General features: G+C 45.9%; 1 protein-coding gene across 1 annotated transcript; it reads left to right on the top strand.

Moving 5' to 3' along the window:
- Positions 1–107: 107 nt before the first annotated feature.
- On the top strand, positions 108–20,528 carry LOC121995124 (zinc finger MYM-type protein 1-like). Its single transcript, XM_042548949.1, has 2 exons — positions 108–1,268; positions 20,169–20,528. Exons 1-2 carry the CDS (start codon positions 108–110, stop codon positions 20,526–20,528), a joined length of 1,521 nt encoding a protein of 506 aa, XP_042404883.1.
- The last annotated feature ends 1,214 nt before the right edge of the window (positions 20,529–21,742 follow it).

The raw sequence follows: 21,742 nt of genomic DNA, 5'->3' as shown, positions 1-21,742 counted from the left end.
AAGCAGGAGGAGAGACTTTTGTTAGCGAAGGATTCACAAATTGGAAGGGTAAAGATAGATTAAATATTCATTTTGGCCAACATGATAGTGAACATCATAAAGCTCGAATGAATTGTGAAGCTTTGATGAATCAAGATGAGCACATTCAATCAATTTTGCACAAACAGTCAAAGCAAATGCGAAATGATTATCGTATCCGTCTCAATGCTTTGATTGATTGTATCAGAGTTTTGTTGCGACAAGGGAATTCATTTCGGGGTCATGATGAGACTGAAGGTTCTCTTAATCTGGGTAACTTTCTTATTCTATTGGAGTTTTTAGGTGCTCATAATAAAGAGATTAATGATGTGATATTGAAAAATGCTCCTAAAAATTGCAAGTTAACATCACCGGATATTCAGAAGGATATAGTAAGAGTCTGTGCATCTGAAATAATTAATGTTATTATCAAAGATATTGGTAATTCATTATTCTCTGTTTTAGTTGATGAATCTCGTGATGTGTCAATGAAGGAGCAAATGTCAGTTGTTTTGCGCTATGTGGATAGTAGTGGGCATGTAAATGAGCGTTTTATTGGAATTGAACATGTTACTAGTACTACATCACTCTCACTTAAAGCTGCTATTGATAAGATGTTCTCTAAATATAATTTGAGCATAGCTAATGTGAGAGGACAAGGTTTTGATGGAGCAAGTAATATGCAAGGTAAATTTAATGGTCTAAAAGCACTCATTTTAAAGGAGAACCCATGTGCATTTTACATACATTGTTTTGCCCATCAGCTTCAACTAGCTTTTATAGCTGTGGCCAAGAAAAATCTTTCGATTTCTAATTTCTTTCGTATTGTTGGTGATGTGGTAAATGTTGTTGGATCATCTTGCAAACGTTCTGATCTTCTTAAGGAGAAACATTCAAATTTTATTGTTGAGGCACTAGAGAGGGATGAAATTTCAAGTGGTCGAGGACTTAATCAAGAAACTACCCTTCAATGTGCTGGGGATACACGTTGGGGGTCACATTACAATTCTTTGATCAGTTTAATTTCTATGTTCTCTGCTGTCAGTGATGTGCTTGAAGTGATTTCAGAAGATGATTCTAGTTCTCCTGATCAAAAAACTGAGGCATTTAATTTATTGGAGTCAATACTTTCATTTGATTTTGCATTCAATCTACACTTGATGAAACATGTCTTAGGGATTTCGAGTGAATTGTCGACGACATTACAAAAGAAAGATCAGGATATTGTAAATGCAATGGATTTGGTACAAGTATGCAAACACCGACTCCAAAATATGAGAGAAGATGGTTGGGATTCATTTTTAGAAAAGGTTCACTGTTTTTGTCAACAACATTACATTGATTGTCTCAAAATGGATGATATGTTCACACATTGGGCACCACGTGGTCGTCCCCATCCTAATCCACCAGAAGTGACAAATTTACATCACTATCGAGTTAAATTATTCTATGGTGTTATTGATATGCAACATCAAGAATTAAATGATCGTTTCTCAGAGGCAAGTACAGAGTTGCTTCTTTGTGTAGCTTGTTTGTGTCCACAAAACTCTTTTTTGGCTTTTGACAAGAAAAAATTGTTGCAACTGGCTGAGTTTTATCCACAAGATTCCTCAAGATTTGATCTTCTCGTACTTGATGATCAACTTGAAACTTATATATGTGATATGCGTTCTAACAAAACATTTCAAGGATTGAAAGGCTCAGTGATCTTTCAGAGAAGTTAGTTATGTCAAAGAAAAGTATGGTGTATCCATTGGTTTTTAAGCTTTTGACATTAGCATTAATTTTACCGGTTGCGACCGCGACGGTAGAGAGAGTGTTTTCTGCCATGAGAATTGTGAAAGATAGGTTGCGCAATCGAATGAGTGATGATTGGATGAATGATAGTCTTATTGTCTATGTAGAGAAAGATATATTTCTAATGGTTGATAATGAAGCTATTATACAAAAGTTTCAAAATATGAAGACTCGGAAAGAACAATTGTAAGGTAATTATATTGTGATATTTGATTTCAATTGTATGCTTTGTTAACTAATCCTATCCGAAAGCTGAATCAACGGACGCTGGGCACGTGGCGCTCTCCCAGCGGCTGACGTAGATCTCCTGACTGTCCGCACGGACCTCCGGTAAACCTGCACAGAAGTCGGGCCGGGAAGGGGTTCCAGGCGACGACCCTCCGACGCTCAAGTCAGGTAAGCGAACAACGAAGAAGTGGCTCCCAGTGTCAAAGAATGCGTAACTCTGGTGAAGTGCAAAGCTCCTTATATAGAGTTGGGGAGGAGCTCAGGCACACATACCTAGGCAAACACGTGTCCTCAGCCCATACCCCAGCTCTATATAAGGAGCTTTGCACTTCACCAGAGGTACACGTTCTTTGACACTGGGAGCCACTTCTTCGTTGTTCGCTTACCTGACTTGAGCGTCGGAGGGTCGTCACCGGGAACCCCTTCCCGGCCAGACTTCTGTGCAGGTTTACCGGAGGTCCATGCGGACAGTCAGGAGATCTACGTCAGCCGCTGGGAGAGCGCCACATGCCCAACGTCCGTTGATTCAGCTTTCGGACAGGATCAATTTGGCGCCGTATGTGGGAACGCTCCTGCATCCGATCGGAAGCAATGGACGAAGCTGGACGACCGCATACAGTGACGCTCTCCACGGAGGAACTCGATGCTCTGATCGAATCGAGGGCCGCTAAGCTTGTGGAACAAAAACAGAAGGCACAAGCCGAGCGGTTGGAGCAGCAAGCGACATCAGTATCAGGGGGCCGAGCGGAAGCACCCCAGGCCACAGTTCCATTCCATCGGGCCCTATTCCGGACGCCTCCTGAAGCTGCAGCAGTGAATCGCGAGCGAGGATCTTCGTCAGATGAAATACCGATACGGGATAGCAGAAAAGGCAAAGCCCCCCGAACGGACGCCTCGCCCGAACAGATCAACCGTCAATTCTCAAAGGCTATTCTACGAGACCCTCTGCCAAAGCACTATGTGCCTCCAGCGATCGGTGAATACAACGGAACCACCGATCTGGATGATCATTTGGGTAAGTTCGACAACACAGCTACTCTTCATCAGTACACAGATGGAGTGAAGTGTCGAGTTTTTCTTATCACCCTCTCGGGATCGGCTCAACGGTGGTTTCGGAGGTTGTCGGACGGATCCATCACAAGTTTTAAAGACTTCCGAATGGCTTTCCTCCACCACTTCGCAAGCAGTCTGCGCTATTAGAAGACTAGTGTCAGTCTGTTTTGTTGGTTGCTACTCGGAAAGCCTAGAGGTTCCACTGTACAAAAATTTTGTACAAAGGTCTGAACCTTTTCCTAGCTACCATGTGTTCTTTTAAATTAAATTTTGGATCGCCTGCGGAACTTAACACGTTTGATCCAAAACTTAATCTATTTGTTATTTTAGGTTTTGACTTGGATCTCCTGCGGAACTTAACACGTTCGACCCAAATCACCTTAAGTTATTAATTTCATTAAATATTAATTTCCATAATTGGTTCCCAGTACTGACGTGGCGAGGCACATGGCCTTCTTGGATATGGGAGCAACCACCACCGACTAGACAAAACCTTTTATAGAAATCTAATATTTAATTTCCTAAAATAACTTTAGGTTAACCGAAAAGAACAATCAAATTACAAGGAAAAATAAAACAAAAGAACACAACTTCGAAAAACATATTCGAAACACTAGAATCGTAAGCCTCTTGTATTTGGTATTATTTCCATAAATAACTAGTATGATGCGGAAAAGGAAAAACTACTAGTTATACCTTCTAGAAAGACCTCTTGATCTTCTATCGTATTCCTCTTCTAACCTCGGACGTTGTGTGGGCAACGATCTTCCGAGATGAGAAACCACCAACCACCTTCTTCTCCTCCTAGCTAGGTTCGGCCATAAAGAAAGAAGCTTCACCAAGGAAGAAAATCAAAACACTAACCAAGCTCCAAGAGATGCTCGCTTCCTCTCCTTCTTCTTCTTCTTCTCCAAGTAGTATCCGGCCACCACAAGAGCTCCAAGGAAAGAGAGGGGTTCGGCCACCACAAGAGGAAGAGAGGGAAAGGATGGCCGGCCACACCAAGGAACAAAAGAGGGAGAGAAAATAATAGAGGTTGTGTCTCATGAAGGCACCCTCACCCCTTCTTTTATATTCCTTGGCCTAGGCAAATTAGGAAATTTAATTACAATAAAATTTCCTTAATTTCCTTGACATGATTTAATTGAGAAAAATAAAATAAAATTTCTCCAATTAAATTCAAGTGGCCGGCCACATCATGAAGAACAAATTGGACAAGTTTCAATCAACAATTAAAACTTCCTAATTTGTTTCCGGAAATTTTAAAATTAAAATTTCTCTTCAAAAATCTCTTCATGGTTGATAAAAAGAAATTTCCATAATTTTAATTTTACAACATGTGAATAATTTTTAAAGAGAAAATAAAATATCTCACCAATCTACAAATAAGGAAAGAGATCTAATCTCTTTCTTTAATCTATTGTAGATCTTTTTACAAAAGAGATATTTTAATTTTAATTCTCTTTAATAAATTATATCTTCCACATAATAAAAATTAAAATTAAATTTCTTTTTTAATTTAATTTGGCCGGCCCCCACTAGCTTGGGTTCAAGCTAGGGCCGGCCACTCAATCTTATACCTAGGCCGGCCCTAGCTTGGTTCCCAAGCTAGCTTGGCCGGCCCCCTATTGGTGGGTATAGAAGGTGGGTATAGGTGGGTATAGTACTCTATAAATAAGAGGCTACGATAGGGACCAAGAGGAGGAATTGGTTTTGGTCTCCCGATAAAATTAAGCATCCCATGTTCGCCCCGAACACACAACTTAATTTTATCAATAATAATTCATTCCACTAGAGAACTATTATTGAACTACCGCACCAATCCCAAATTACATTTTTAGGCTCCTTCTTATTATGAGTGTGTTAGTCTCCCTGTGTTTAAGATATCGAATGTCCACTAATTAAGTGAGTTACTGACAACTCATTTAATTAATATCTTAGTCCAAGAGTAGTACCACTCAACTTTATTATCATGTCGGACTAAGTCCACCTGCAGGGTTTAACATGACAATCCTTATGAGCTCCTCTTGAGGACATTATCAACCTAGTATCTCTAGGACACAGTTTCCTTCTATAATCAACAACACACACTATAAGTGATACTATTTCCCAACTTATCGGGTTTATTGATTCATCGAACTAAATCTCACCCATTGATAAATTAAAGAAATAAATATCAAATATATGTGTTTGTTATTATATTAGGACTAAGAGCACACACTTCCATAATAACTGAGGTCTTTGTTCCTTTATAAAGTCAGTATAAAAGAAACAACCTCAAATGGTCCTACTCAATACACTCTTAGTGTACTAGTGTAATTATATAGTTAAGATAAACTAACACCTAATTACACTACGACCTTCCAATGGTTTGTTCCTTTCCATCATGGTCGTGAGCTACTGTTTATAATTTATAAGGAACCGATAACATGATCTTCTGTGTGTGACACCACACACCATGTTATCTACAATATAAATTAATTGAGCAACTACATTTATCATAAATGTGGACATTTGACCAATGTGATTCTTATTTCTAGATAAATGTTTATACCAAAAGCTAGGCTTTTAGTATACACTCTAACATGTTTGCCATCAAACAAGAAGCCCGGGAATCGCTCCGAGCTTATATCCAGCGGTTCAACAGGGTGGCCATGGATATTCCAACGGCCATCTCGGAAACCATGATGAACGCCTTCACACAAGGCCTCGTGGACGGGGACTTCTTCCGATCGCTCATTCGGAAACCGCCCCGAGACTACGACCATATGCTACACCGAGCCAACGAATACATCAACGTGGAGGAAGCCCAAGCAGCCCGAAGAAAGGAAACTACCATCGAACGGGCTCCCCACGCCGAGTGGAAGCCGAATACCGCTCATCAGCTGCCCAGAGGACCGAGGGCCGAAGCAATCCGCTCCCCCCATGTGAGGTCCCACGTGCAAGAGGTAGCTGCCGCACGGCCCAAGCCAAAGAAGAAATGGACCCCTATGTTTTGCTCATTCCACCGGACGGACACACATAACACCAGAGATTGCCGGAGTTTTCCCTTGATCGCTCATCCTGTTCCCCGGAGTGGTGGTCGTCGGTCGCCATCATCTGACAAGCGACATAGAACTCATGAAGTCGATCGGACGATAGCCGACAAGCGACAACAACCGACTCCCGAGCGACATCACACTCCGAGGCCTGAGAATCCCCGGATGTCTAGGGAGCGGCCCCGACCGTCCTCTCGGGAAGAAGAAAATAGAAGTAATACTTCCCGAGGCGAAATCAACATCATAGCTGGCGGGCCGACTGGAGGCGACTCTAACCGAGCAAGGAAGGGGAGCGTCCGGCAGCTCCAGATCCATGCGGTCGGCTGCAGCCCGGAACGGGCGAGCGGACCCGAAATCAGTTTCGGGCTCAGGGACTTGGAAGGAGTTGAAGTGCCCCACGACGATGCTCTTCTCATCAAAGCGGTAATAGCCAATTACACTATTCACTACGTTTTTATTGACACAGGAAGCTTGGTCAATATCATATTCAAAAATGCCTTCGATCAACTACAAATTGATCGAGCCGAGTTGCTGCCCATGACAACCCCCCTCTACGGGTTTACGGGAAATGAAGTTCAGCCGGTCGGACAGATCCGGCTGGCCATTTTGTTGAGAGAGGAACCGCTCAGAAGGAAGCGAACCACAAACTTCGTGGTGGTAGACTCTCCATCAGCATACAACGTCATCCTAGGACGACCGGCTCTCAGTGAATTCCGAGTGGCCGTCTCCACCTTCCACCAGAAAATCAAGTTCCCGGTCGAGGACAAAGTGGGAGAAGTACGAGGAGATCAACTAGCAGTTCGGCGATACTACGTCGAGATGGTCTGAGCAAAAGCTAATTCCGCTCGGAAGACGCCACGGATCGAGGTGGACGCTATAACTGAAAAACCTCCCTCTTTAGTTTATGAAGAAAAAGAGGAAGTGCGGATTCACCCGACCCGATCGGAGGCCACAACGTTCATTGTGGCCGATCTGGAGGCAAGCCAGAAAGAGGAAGTGATTAAGTGCCTCCAGAGAAACCGTGATGTCTTCGTCTGGTCAACGCATGAGCTGCCTGGAATCTCACCGAGTATAGCGCGGCATGAGCTCCACGTCTGACCAAACGCTCGGCCGGTGAAGCAGAGAAAGAGGGACTTCAGCGCCGAACAAAATGCAATCATCCGAGCGGAAGTCGAGAAACTCCTGGAGGCCGACCACATACGCGAGGTCCAGTTCCCCAGTTGGTTGGCGAACGTGGTACTAGTCTCTAAGTCGGGCAACAAATGGAGAGTGTACATCAATTTTCGGGATCTTAATAAGGCGTACCCAAAAGATTTTTATCCTCTGCCCCGGATCAATCAGCTGGTGGACTCTACGGTCGGCTGCGATTACATTAGCGCACCTCTCATCCAGCTCGATACGGATGGAGATGATTCGCGCTCCATGGTCGATCCAGCCGCCGTTCGTCTTCATCCTCCAAATAATATGCGCCCGAGCGGAGTTTTTCGATGATTTTGAAGGGGCCTGCCCAGGGAGCCTCCAGTTTGCCGACGTCGCCGACAGGCTTTACTTTCTTCCAGACAAGGTCGCCAATTTGGAATGCTCTGGGGATCACGCGCCTGTTGTAATTCTGCTTCATTCTTTGTCGGTACGCCATCAGCCGGACGAACGCCTTGGCTCGCTCCTCGTCAACCAAATCTAGCTCCATATTCCTTCGCTCGGCGTTGCCGTCATCATAGTTCTGGATCAGGACGGACTTGACGCCCACTTCAACGGGAATCACTACTTCACCCCCATACACCAAGTGGAATGGCGTCACGCCCGTGCCCTCCTTCGGGGTCGTTCGGCTGGCCCATAAGACGCCCGGCACTTCATCCACCCAACTTCCTCCCAAATGGTCGAGCCGAGCGCACAAAATGCGAAGAATTTCCCGGTTGGCTACTTCGGCTTGACCATTGCTCTGGGGGTATGATACGGACGTGAAGTGTTGCTCAATGCCATAGCTTTTGCACCAATCTTCGAGCAACTTTCCTGCGAACTGTCGCCCGTTATTGGAAACAAGCCGACGAGGGATGCCGAACCGGCAGATGATATGTTGCCAGATAAATTTCTTAACTATCTGCTCGGTGATCTTGGCTAGCGGCTCGGCCTCCACCCACTTGGAAAAATAATCGACCGCCACTAGTAGAAATTTCCGTTGCCCAGTCGCCATGGGAAACGGACCCACAATATTCATTCCCCATTGGTCGAACGGACAGGACACAGTAGCAGCTTTCATTTCCTCCGCCGGTCGGTGTGAGAAGTTATGATACTTTTGGCAAGAAAGGCACGTCGACACGGTCCGAGCAGCGTCTGCTTGCAGGGTTGGCTAGAAGTATCCGGCCAACAGAATCTTTTTAGCCAGCGATCGTCCACCCAGATGCCCTCCGCACGATCCTTGATGCACTTCTTGGAGGATGTACGCCGCGTCTTCCGAGCTCACGCATTTCAACAGCGGGTGGGAGAAAGCCTTCTTGTATAGTTGGTCTCCGATGAGTGTGAACCGACCGGCTCTCCTCCTCAGTAGCTGGGCCTCATCACGATCAGACGGTGTAGAACCCGAGCAGAGAAACTCCATGATGGGTGTCCGCCAATCGCTCGGAAACAGGAGGCCCTCCATCCGGTCGACGTGTGCCACCAAAGATACTTGTTCAATTGGTTGGTGGATGACTACCAGCGTTATTGAACTTGCGAGTTTGGCTAACTCATCGGCCGCTTGATTTTCCACTCGGGGTATCTTATGGATAATGACTTCTCTGAAATTGGCTTTGAGCTTTTCAAAGGCTTCAGCGTAGAGTTTGAGCCGAGCGTTGTTAATCTCAAAAGTACCAGAGAGTTGTTGGGCGACCAACTGAGAGTCTGAATGCAGCATCACCCGTCCGACCCCTACTTGCCGGGCGGCCTGTTAGCCGGCTATAAGGGCCTCATACTCTGCTTCGTTATTTGTAGCTCTATAATCCAGCCGGACGGACAAGTGCATCTTTTCTTCTTGAGGAGAGAGTAATAATACGTCAATCCCGCTTCCGAGCTGAGTGGACGATCCGTCCACGAATATTTTCTACATGGCTTCGGGTTCTGACTTTTGTACTTCGGTGACAAAATCCGCCAAGGACTACGCCTTTATCGCCGAACGGGGCTGGTATTGAATGTCAAATTCACTCAACTCCGTTGTCCATTTGATGAGCCGCCCGGACGCTTCTGGGTTCAACAGCACCCTTCCCAATGGGTTGTTCGTCCGGACAATGATAGTATGAACCAAGAAATAGGGACGGAGGCGCCGAGCGGCAAGGACCAAAGCGAAAGCCAGCTTCTCAAGCCCAGTGTAGCGAGATTCAGCATCTTTAAAAATATGTGCTCAGAAATTATACAGGCTCTTCTCCGCTCGCCCTTACTAGTGCCGAACCGACTGCTTGCTCGGTTGAAGATAAGTAGATACAAAGTGGCTCACCCGCAGCTGGCTTGGCTAGTACCGGGAGAGAGTTCAAATATGTCTTCAGATCTTCGAACGCCCGATCGCATTCTTTGTCCCAGTGAAACTTAGTGGCTTTGCGCAAGATTTTGAAAAAAGGTAAGCTCCGGTCGGCGGTCTTGGAGATGAATCTGGACAGAGCAGTTATCCGACTGGTCAAGCGCTGCACTTCCCTCAGATTTCTTGGGGGTGGCATATCTTGCAATGCTTTCACTTTGCTGGGATTTGCCTCGATGCCCCGCTCGGTTACTATGTATCCCAAGAAACGCCTGCCTTTTGCTCCGAACAGGCGCTTCTGAGGGTTTAGCTTGACTCCATATCTCCTCAGCGTGCGGAAGGTCTCCTCCATATCTTTCAAGAGGTCAGCTGCTCGGACGGACTTGATAAGAATGTCATCCACATATACTTCCAGATTTCGCCCGATCTGCTCCTTGAACACTTTGTTCATCAAGCGCTGATAAGTGGTTCCCGCGTTCTTTAATCCGAACGGCATCACATTATAGCAATAGGTGTCGTCAGCTGTAACGAAGCTGACTTTTTCTTGATCTTCTCGGGCGAGCGGCACTTGATGGTAGCCTTGAAGGTCGTTGAGCTCCGACGTTAAATATCGAGAGACGAGTCGACGTCTATAAATCATCCGAACGGAAGACCGTCGAGCTCCGACGTTAAAAATCGAGAGACAAGCCGGCGTCTATAAATCATCCGAGCGGAAGACCGTCGAGCTCTGACGTTAAAAATCGAGAGACGAGCCGGCGTCTATAAATCATCCGAGCGGAAAACCGTCGAGCTCCAACGTTAAAAATCGAGAGACGAGCCGGCGTCTATAAATCATCCGAGCGGAAGACCGTCGAGCTCCGATGTTAAAAATCGAGAGATGAGCCAGCGTCTATAAATCATCCGAGCGGAAGACCGTCGAGCTCCGACGTTAAAAATTGAGAGACGAGCCGGCGTCTATAAATCATCCGAGCAGAAGACCGTCGAGCTCTGACGTTAAAAATCGAGAGACGAGCCGGCGTCTATAAATCATCCGAGAGGAAGACCGTCGAGCTCCGACGTTAAAAATCGAGAGACGAGCCGGCGTCTATAAATCAGCCGAGAGAAAGACCGTCGAGCTCTGACTTTAAATATCGAGAGACGAGCCGGCGTCTATAAATTCTCCTAGCGGACTAAGGCAATAAATAGGACTTGTGAGCAAGTATCCTAGGGTATTCGCCGTCAATAATCGTTCAACCGCCTCTGCGTTCTGCTCGGCTCAGTACCCAAAGGTACATCAACATCAAACGAACAACTTCTTCGTCAAATAAGGACATATTCGGTCGAGCAGAAAAGCACACAAGAGATGTGTGATAAGAGACGAACGGACAGCACGCATCTCGACTAACAAAAGGGCAAAAGCAAGCAAAAGGATGTCATATTAAGAAAACTAAAGCCGAGCGGCCAAATTACAAAAAGTGACAGTTTAAGCCGAACGACAGAATTACATATAGACTCCTATTCTATATAATCATAAAGCGTCGTCAAGATGTTGTTGAGAAGTGTTGCCTGGTCCTTAGCCGGGATGATGGTGGACTCGGGAAGTTGCCCCTTGGACTTCAAGTATTCCGTAGTGGCATTCATGGCAAGCTCGAAGGCCATGTACATTCGCTCGCAGACCTTCTCCGAAAATTCAGCCGAACGGATGTATTTCTGTTGCAGGGCAGCAACCCGGCTTGGTTCGGCCTCCTGGTATTCTTTAAAAGCCGCTCAGGAAGCATCAGCGGCTGCCTTGTGTTCTTGTAGAGCAGCCTCAAGCTTTGCCATCTCGTCCGTTCGGGCAACCTTCTCTTTGGCCAGTTGGTCCATCAGCTCCTTCACCTTCTCCTCCAAGCCCCGAGCCTCAACATTCTTCTTCTCCAGGTCGGAGACGGCTGTGTTCTTCCGCTCGGTGGCCAGGGATATCTTACGATCTAGAGATTTGTTCATGCGCTCGAGCTCGGCCAAAGCGTGTGCCTGATCGGCCGTCTTCTTCTGCTCGGCCGCCAACAAATCTTGAGCCTTTTTGAGCTCCTTCTGAAGATCGGCGTATGAAGGGCCTTGGGAAGGAGCGCCGCCCGAACTCCGTAGCCGTTTGAGCTCCTCGTCCACCATGGCAAGCCGACTGGACACCGCAATTTCCTCCACCCATCTCTGACACGGAAAAATGGTTAGTCGCCTATCGGAAAGGTTGTATGGAGGACTTTGTAAGAAGATACACTTACCCCGGTGGCCTGTTGCATATGGCTATCGGCCAAGTTGCTGAGTGGAATCATCGCCACACACGCCCGAGCGTCGGCCCACATTTCAGCTAAGGGCCCCTTCATCGTGATCAGGTGCTCGGGCGCTGTGGGTCGATCGGCCTCGGGCAGCAGTTCTTTGGTCGGGAGGTCGAGTGAGACTCGGATGGTGCGGCGCCGACCGGGGGTCGTCTGGGCGGAAGCCGGAGAAGGAGCGGAAGCCGGCGCAGAAAATTGGGATAAAATTGTGGAGCGGTGGACTTAGCGAGGAACAGGCGGCAGGATGCTGACTGGAATGGCCTCAAGAGGGTCCGCAGACGCATCAAGTTGAGAAGGAGTCCGATCGGACAAAATCGCCTCGATCTCTGGAGCTTTACCTCGAGAAGTGGCGGTGACCCGCTCGGATGGGTGGATCGCAGAAGTAGCCGAGCGGAGTGGCGTTTCCGCCCTGTTTCTTTTCTGTCGAAGGGGGTGCTCTTCCTGTTGCGCCGAGCCCTCATCCCAAGCGGAAGATTCTAGACTAGCAGTTGCGCCAGTCACTTGCTCAGGGAGAGAAGCTTGAGCGGCCGACTCCCCAGCATGGGTCCCGCTCTCCCCTCATGTGAGCCGACCGGCTGGATGCCGAGCGCTTCCATCTTCTTTGCGGCCGCGGCTTCGAGCGCCGCCGCCTTCCTCTTCAGGATACCAGCCATTACCGACTCCATGACGATGTTCGCTGCAAAGGAAAACAGAGAAAATCAGTTAGCAATTAAAATGAATTTACCAAGTGGAATTCTTACCGAAGCCGTTCGGGAGTGGGGTTCTGATCGGACTCAGGCCGAATATGTACATGACCTCTTCTGGAAGGAACTTGTTAATATCAAGCCGCAGACCAGACAGCATGTTGGCGGCGTGGAGATAATCCGGTCGGGTTTTGAATCTTTTGAACTCTGGGGAGAGTGGATTTCCGATCTGCCATTGGGTTCGGAAGGAGCCCGCTCGGGAAAGCGAATATAAAAAAAGAATTCTTTCCAATGCTTATTGGAAGAAGGAAGTTTATTGAAGAAAACCAAGCCGGGCCGAGCCTGGAACATATAAGTGCCCGGCTCGGACTGTTTTGGATAATAGAAGTAATAGAAGACCTCCGGTTGGAGGGGAATGTTATGGATTTTAAAGAGGACGACTACACCGCATAAGAGGCGAAAAGTATTGGGGACTAGGCTTCCGAGCGGAATGCCAAAAAAGTTGCAAACTTCTACAAAGAAGCAATGAATGGGAAAGCGCAGACCGGCTGTAAATTGGTCGCGGAAAACACAAAAAGCTCTGCGCGGTGGTTTGTTTGGCCAAGAGGAGTCTGAGGGTAGGATGATTTCAAGGTTGGAGGGGATGTCGAAGCTGTTAATCAAAACATCGGCGTCGCGCCGATCGAAGTGCAACTCCATGGTGGTGTACCATGGGCCGAAAGTTTCATCTTCGGGTTGGGAAGATTGGGCCATTGTTCGATTGGATAAAACCAAAAACGACGAAGGCATAGGGCAAAAACAAGAAGATTGCGACGGAACAGTAACCCGAGTACGGAAACTGAAGAAAGAAGTGCAAAGAAAGCGCAAGAACTGAAAGGAGAAAGAAGGAGAGTCTTACGACGAGGCGGGATCGCCGGAGCACCAAAACACCAGGGACAGAGGTCGAAATCGCCAACGCAAATGCGGTGAAGACGGGAGGACGAAGAATTTATAGGGTGGAGGCCGAGCGGCCTCCACCGTTGGATCCAGGTCACGAGAATCATAGCGCGCATCGCGCCGTCCATTTCGAACCGCCTCGATCCCATCAGAACACCACGCTGCCGCCGTACGATTACGACAGCACCGCCATGTGGCATTCAACCACTGGGACGCATTTAATGCGCGCGTGCTCGACCTTAATGAGGGAGATTGGCGGAAAATTCGAAGAGACGCTAAAAATTGTTGGGCGTTGACTGGCGTTTCGGCTACCCCCTTTGTGTCCGAGCGGATGGTGGTTGCATGGAGCCGCTCGGCCCAACTGATGGTCCAGTCAGTCGGACTAATCGCCTCCTTCGACTAGACTTGAAGGGGAGGCAAGTGATCCGGCGGTAAAAACAGGGGACCCCCGTCTTAGGGAGTCAACGTCACGTGGAAGTCAAAGGGCCAGGTGGCCGATCGGAGAAGGATAGACCGACCGGACGCCTTAGAAAAGGTTGGATCGATATGCCGACCCGAGAATAGTCGGCCGATCGCCCGGCCGGCCGACCGGTGTCCAACTGATGGCAAAAGGTGCCCCGGTGTGAGTTGGTGTTCCGGCGCTCGTTGAACAGGATCGTAGGGCCGAGCGGATGGTACGCTCGGCCGAAGACATAAGGTAGAATACTGCTAACAGTCTCCACAGAGCACATTACCGAGAATCTCCCAAGTATATCACTATATATGACCGGCCGGACGTAAGGCGAGTGATGGCCGGCCGGACGCCCGGCAGGGGGTAAGGAGAAAAGGACAAGGGGCGTCTTCTGACAGCGGGCATGCTCTATAATCCGGCCATACTCCAAATCTTACGACAAGGGGTTCCGATGTCCCATCGAAGACAAGCTTGGACTGTAGCAGTATGGTGTCAGGTAAGCTTGCTGACAGGCCCTTACTGGGGTATGGGCTGAGGACACGTGTTTGCCTAGGTATGTGTGCCTGAGCTCCTCCCCAGCTCTATATAAGGAGCTTTGCACTTCACCAGAGGTAGCGTTCTTTGACACTGGGAGTCACTTCTTCGTTGTTCGCTTACCTGACTTGAGCGTCGGAGGGTCGTCGCCGGGAACCCCTTCCCGGCCCGACTTCTGTGCAGGTTTACCGGAGGTCCGTGCGGACAGTCAGGAGATCTACGTCAGCCGCTGGGAGAGCGCCACGTGCCCAGCGTCCGTTGATTCAGCTTTCGGACAGGATCATTAACAAAAGAATTAACTTCTTGACTTAAAATCTTTACAACTCTCCTTTGAAATTAATATATTCTTTAAAAAATCATGTAGTTTTACTAATGTTGAATATGTCACGTTATCACTATAAGTTTTAGCTTTCCATTTTGAATTTTTATAGCAAGTGCTAATTTGTCTGATTCATTTGCAACTATTTCTATGCAGATTTCAATGTGGATGATGCTGGCTTGATATTTGAAAATTATGAAGAATTTTTGAGTACATCTCATAGCCAAAAATCTGTTTGAAGATGGTGGATTAGATCATTTTTTTTATATTAGGGAGGCTAATCGGTTGGACAAGCTCATCGGGTTAATTTTTATTTTGTCATTTGGAGTTTAATTATTATGTCAGCTTCTATGTATCATGTTCTGTCTATTATATAACGAAACATGATTAACTATTCCTTTCTCTAGTTCTTTCCAATGAGGCACACTCAATATATATATTGCCTAGTCTATGTTGATCTTTGATTTTATACCATGCATAATTTTATAATTATAAAATTTTAATTTTATTTTATTTTATTAAATATATTATATTATTATCTATATTCAATTAATATCCTAACTCCGCCCTGAGTGTTTTTGTTTTTTATATTTAGCCAACAACCACGAATACAAGAAAAGTACGAGAGAGATGAGGACATATTATACATAATGTTGAATCGTATGGGAAAATTCAAAACTTTCATGGGTCGGATCAGAAGTAAGAGGATAGAAAGGGACAAGTGGAGAGAAACACGACTTAATGTATTTATCTTCGGATCATACAACTATATATATATATATATATATATATATATATATATATATATATATATATATATATATATATATATATATATAGAGGTGTGATCTCATCGTACAGTACGGTTCTGTGCAAGAGATCGTTTGATTTTTTTTTTTTAATATTTTAAATTTAAAAAATCAATTAAAAAATTTAACGTTTCCTTATATAAATTTTTAATATCTTAATATATCCCTTTAACATATTACAATACTCAATAAATACTTAAATTAATTTTATTTTAATTTTTTTTTAAAACCAAACACTATAACTTAATTTGGAAGTTTGAACCCTAGAGATAAAATCTAAAAAAATAAATAACTTTAACACTATAACCCAAAGTCTGAATCCTAAAAATAAAATCTTTAAAAAAATCTTTTAATTATTTTTTAATTCATAAATAAAAAAAAATAAAAAAACAGTTAATATCTGTGCGACGCGCATAGTCGCGCAATGTGACATCGCGCAGGATAACAAATTCGTATGTATATATATATATATATATTATCAATGACTTTTATATAAAATTATTTAGTTAAATAATATTTTTTCTACCTAAATTAAATAAATTATAATACATTAAGTAATCAAATTAATAAAGAAATCCAGATAAAAGAATAAATATTCATTAACAATCTAATTAGTTAATCATTATGGGAATAAGATTGAGGGATACATTAATTAGGCGTCAGTGTTGGGTCCCACGAATCTCTTACCCACCACTGCCGAGGGTGAATCCGGAAAGCGCACCAATTAATCAAACACACTGATTGAGTGTACACGAAATACGCCGATCCTGACGTGGCAGGCCTGGCAGCCACATGCCACAATTTTGCATACTTTTGTGGGGGACCAGGGCATCGTGGGGGCCACACAAAGAAGGCAATACCCTTTTGCACCCAAAGCCCTAAGAGCAACCATAACGCGGCGTTATACGCCGCGTTATAATTGTACTGTGCATTAACGTTACATTGTGAGTATCTAACATGACGTTCAAACTTTTAAACGCGTTAAATCTCTTGAACGCGTTCAAGTGTTCATGGGATGGGCCCGCCTTGACCCATCCTATATGCAAACTTTTATTTTTATTTTTTTTAAAGCCAGATAACGTTTTTTTAGTTTTAAAATTTTTTTAAAACGTAACACTTTTTAAAATCTTTATTTTTACACTACGATTCTTTTAAATAACAAATTTTGTAAATATAAAATTTTAAATTAAAAATTAAATAACGGCTAGTTATTTAACGGTTACATTTTAACGGCTAGTTTGAAATTTCATCTATAAATAACCATCAATATACACACATATTTTCATTCCAACTCCCAACTCACTACCATCTTATTTTCTATCCGAAATGGATGAAAATAATAGGGTATTTTTTTACAAATTTCTTGAATTCTACAAACAACTCGCAAGAATATTCATCTTCCCAAACTCCACAAATTCCACCAAATTATCTATACCCATATCCATTTCCCAATATGTCATTTCCTCCACAAAATCTTCAAAATTTCCAAGGTTTTGGAAATTCTATGAATCATCTGAATTATGCCTCTCGAGGTCCATATCAACCGCTTCTAGCCGAATATTGACAAAACATGAGTCATCCGTAAAATTTTGTTTTCTCACAAACATCTATTTTATTTAATAAATATATTTAAAAAATTAATATTATTTTTGAAAAATAATAAAATTATACTTTTAAACGTAAAATTATTATTAAAAAAATAATAATAATTTAAATATTTTAAAACATATTTATTTAATATGGAACAATGTTAAAATGAATGAGTGGACGGTGAGACCCATGAATAATGAGTATTAACGTTAAAAGGGATGTGTGTGAAAGAAAGATGTTATTATAATGAGTATGTGACAATAGACCTCATACTTTTTGATGATGTAGTGGGAGTTATAATACTAGAGAATTGTGGATGCTCGAAGTAGGCTGTATTACTTATAGTAGTTGGAGGTGTGTCTGGGGCTGCCAAAACGGTTTGACAAGCATGCTAGGAGCGAGGAAGAGCACGTAAGATTTTTTATGACATCATATAACCTAGAAATTCTCTGAAAACTTCAATAGTTATGAACGCTCGACAGCTAGAAGGGTAAGCTATCCTATTTCCCACATGACATTTAAGTCAACAAGCTTTGAATACATATAAAGGCGTATTTGGTGGAGGTCACAGGGTTTCTCGATCTCGATGGTTGAGTCCGATGAAAACTTGCGTAGCAATTAGCAAACTCTATATACATGGATATCCTGCTACGTATGATTTGTATTAGTATTTCGAAGGTCAATACATAATTTTTAATAAAATATTTATCAATGAATCTATTTAAAAAATAAATTAAGGAGTTATTGAAGCAGATCAACATATAACAAAAGTTATTTTGACTGTAAAAGAAAGATAAGGATTTTCTAATATATATATATATATATATATATACCGTATGATTTGTATTAGTATTTCGAAGGTCAATACATAATTTTTAATAAAATATTTATCAATGAATCTATTTAAAAAATAAATTAAGGAGTTATTGAAGCAGATCAACATATAACAAAAGTTATTTTGACTGTAAAAGAAAGATAAGGATTTTCTAATATATATATATATATATATATATATAGACAGAATTATTATACTACGGATTCTATTCTGCGGATTGCTACGGACCAACTGCCATGTCATATTATATTATTTTTTTTAATAAAATATTTTCTCTTTCTTAATTTTTTTCTTCTTCTCACTGTAACGAAGCATCGTCGCTGCAACTCGCCTGTCTGCCAGTCGCCTAACCCACTGCCTCCGGACGCTCCGGAATCCGACCGCAATCCCTCCGGAATCCGGCCGCGATCCCACCAGAATCTGGGGCGATTGCGGCTGACTCCGGACGCTATCGCGACTGGACGCTCGCCACTGGATGCTCGCGACTGGACGCGATCGTGCCAGATTCCGGCGAGATCGCGACTGGATTCCAGCGCGATCGTGGTCGGAATTTGGCGCGATCGCGTCTAGTCGCGAGCGCGTCTGGAATCTGGCCGCGATCCCGCCGGATTCCGGTCGCGATCGCATCCGGAATATGGCGCGATCGCGGCCAGATTCCGGACGTGCTCGCGACTGGACGCGATCGCGCCAAATTCCGGCCACGATCGCGCTGGAATCCGGCCGTGATCTCGCCGGAATTTGGCACGACTAGATCCCCTCTCAACTCGGCGGTGGGCAGGCAGCAGCAGTCGCGATCCTCGACAGGTTCACCCCTTGGCCTATAGTGTGGGTGGGTCCAGGCGCCCGGAGGCCGCAGGCAGCATCCAGATGGTCGGTGGCAGGGCGGTGGCCAGATGGCCGGTGGCAGGGCGGGTGGCACGGTGAACTGCTTCTCGGTGAAACGAGAACGAACGAAGCAGAAGAAAAAAACAACAGAAGAAAGAGAAATTTTTTTATAAAAAATAATAAAATAATGACATGACATTTAGTCCGTAGCAATCCGTAAATAATGGTCCGTAGCATAACATTTCTCATATACAGAATTGTTATACTACGGACTCAATCCTGCGGATTGCTACGGACCAACTGCCATGTCATATTATATATTTTTTTTAATACAATATTTTCTCTTTCTTAATTTTTTTCTTCTTCTCGCTGTAACGAAGCATCGTCGTTGCCACCCGCCTATTTGCCGGCCGCCTGACCCACTGCCTCCGGACGCTCCGGAATCCGGCCACGATCCTGCCAGAATCCGGCCGCGATCCCACCGGAATCTGGGGCGATTGCGGCTGACTCCGGACGCTATCGCGACTGGACGCTCGCCACTGGACGCTCGCGACTGGACGCGATCGTGCCAGATTCCGACGAGATCGCGGCCGGATTCCTGCGCGATCGTGGCCGGAATTTGGCGTGATCACGTCTAGTTGCGAGCGCGTCTGGAATCCGGCCGCGATCCCGCTGGATTCCGGTCGCGATCGCATCCGGAATCTGGCGCGATCGCGGCCGGATTCAGGATGCGCTCGCGACTGGACGCGATCGCGCCAAATTCCGGCCACGATCGCACCGGAATTCGGCCGTGATCTCGCCGGAATCTGGCGCGACTAGATCCCCTCTCAACTCGGCGGTGAGCAGGCGGCAGCAGCCGCGATCCCCGACGGGTTCACCCCTTGGCCTATAGTGTGGGTGGGTCCAAGCGGCCGAAGGCCGCCGGCGGCGTCCAGATGGCCGGTGGCAGGGCGGTGGCCAGATGGCCAGTGGTAGGGCGGGTGGCACGGTGAACTACTTCTCGGTGAAACGAGAACGAACGAAGCAGAAGAAAAAAACAATAGAAGAAAGAGAAAAAAATTTATAAAAAAATAATAAAATAATGACATGGCATTTAGTCCGTAGCAATCCGTAAATAATGGTCTGTAGCATAACATTTCTCATATACAGAATTGTTATACTACGGACTCTATCCTGCGGATTGCTACGGACCAACTGCCATGTCATATTATATTATTTTTTTAATACAATATTTTCTCTTTCTTAATTTTTTTTTTCTTCTCGCTGTAACGAAGCATCGTCGCTGCCACCCGCCTGTCTGCCGGTCGCTTGACCCACTACCTCCGGACGCTATCGCGACTGGACGCTCTCCACTGGACGCAATCGTGCCAGATTCCGGTGAGATCGCGGTCGAATTCCGGCGCGATCGTGGCCGGAATTTGGCGCGATCGCGTCTAGTCGCGAGCGCGTCTAGTCGCAAGCGCGTCAGGAATCCGGCTGCGATCCCGCCGGATTCCGGTCGCGATCGCTTCCGGAATCTGGCGCGATCGTGGCCGGATTCCGGACGTGCTCGCAACTGGACGCGATCGCGCCAAATTCCGGCCACGATCGCGCCGGAATCCGACCGCGATCTCACCGGAATCTGGCGCGATTAGATCCCCTCTCAACTCGGCGGTGGGCAGGCAGCAACAGCCGCGATCCTCGACGGGTTGACCCCTTGGCCTATATTGTGGGTGGGTCCAGGCGGCCGGAGGCCGCTGGCGGCGTCCAGATGGCCGGTGGCAGGGCGGTGGCCAGATGGCCGGTGGCAGGGCGGGTGGCGCGATGAACTGCTTCTCGGTGAAACGAGAACGAACGAAGCAGAAGAAAAAAACAACAGAAGAAAGAGAAAATTTTTTATAAAAAAATAATAAAATAATGACATGGCATTTAGTCCGTAGCAATCCGTAAATAATGGTCCGTAGCATAACATTTCTCATATACATAATTGTTATACTACGGACTTTATCCTGCGGATTGCTACGGACCAACTGCCATGTCATATTATATTATTTTTTTTAATACAATATTTTCTCTTTCTTAATTTTTTTTTCTTCTTCTCGCTGTAACGAAGCATCGTCGCTGCCACCCGCTTGTCTGCCGGCCACCTGACCCACTGCCTCCGAACGCTCCGGAATCCGGCCGCGATCCCGCCGGAATTCGGCCGCGATCCCACCGGAATCTGGGGCGATTGCGATTGACTCTGGACGCTATCGCGACTGGACGCTCGCCACTGGACGCTCGCCACTGGACGCGATCGTGCCAGATTCCGGCGAGATTACGGCCGGATTCCGGCGCGATCGTGGCCATAATTTGGCGTGATCGCGTCTAGTCGCGAGTGCGTCTGGAATCCGGCCGCAATCCCGCCGGATTCCGGTCGCGATCGCATCCGGAATCTAGCGCGATCGCGGCCGGATCCGGACGCGCTCGCGACTGGACGCGATCGCGCCAAATTCCGCCCACGATCGCGTCGGAATCCGACCGCGATCTCACCGGAATCCGGCCGCGATCTCGCCGGAATCCGGCCGCGATCTCGCCGGAATCCGGCCGCGATCTCGCCGGAATCTGGCGCGACTAGATCCCCTCTCAACTCGGCGGTGGGCAGGCGGTAGCAGCCACGATCCCCAACGGGTTCACCCCTTGGCCTATAGTGTGGGTGGGTCCAGGCGGGCAGAGGCTGCTGGCGGCGTCCAGATGGCCGGTGGCAGGGCGGGTGGCGCGGTGAACTGCTTCTCTGTGAAACGAGAATGAACGAAGCAGAAGAAAAAAACAACAGAAGAAAGAAAAAATTTTTATAAAAAAAAAAATAAAATAATGACATGACATTTAG

Source organism: Zingiber officinale, chromosome 6A, assembly GCF_018446385.1.
Source record: "Zingiber officinale cultivar Zhangliang chromosome 6A, Zo_v1.1, whole genome shotgun sequence".
NCBI lineage: Eukaryota > Viridiplantae > Streptophyta > Magnoliopsida > Zingiberales > Zingiberaceae > Zingiber > Zingiber officinale.
The sequence above is the reverse complement of the archived record's forward strand: the minus strand, read 5'-3'. Positions and strand labels throughout refer to the sequence as shown.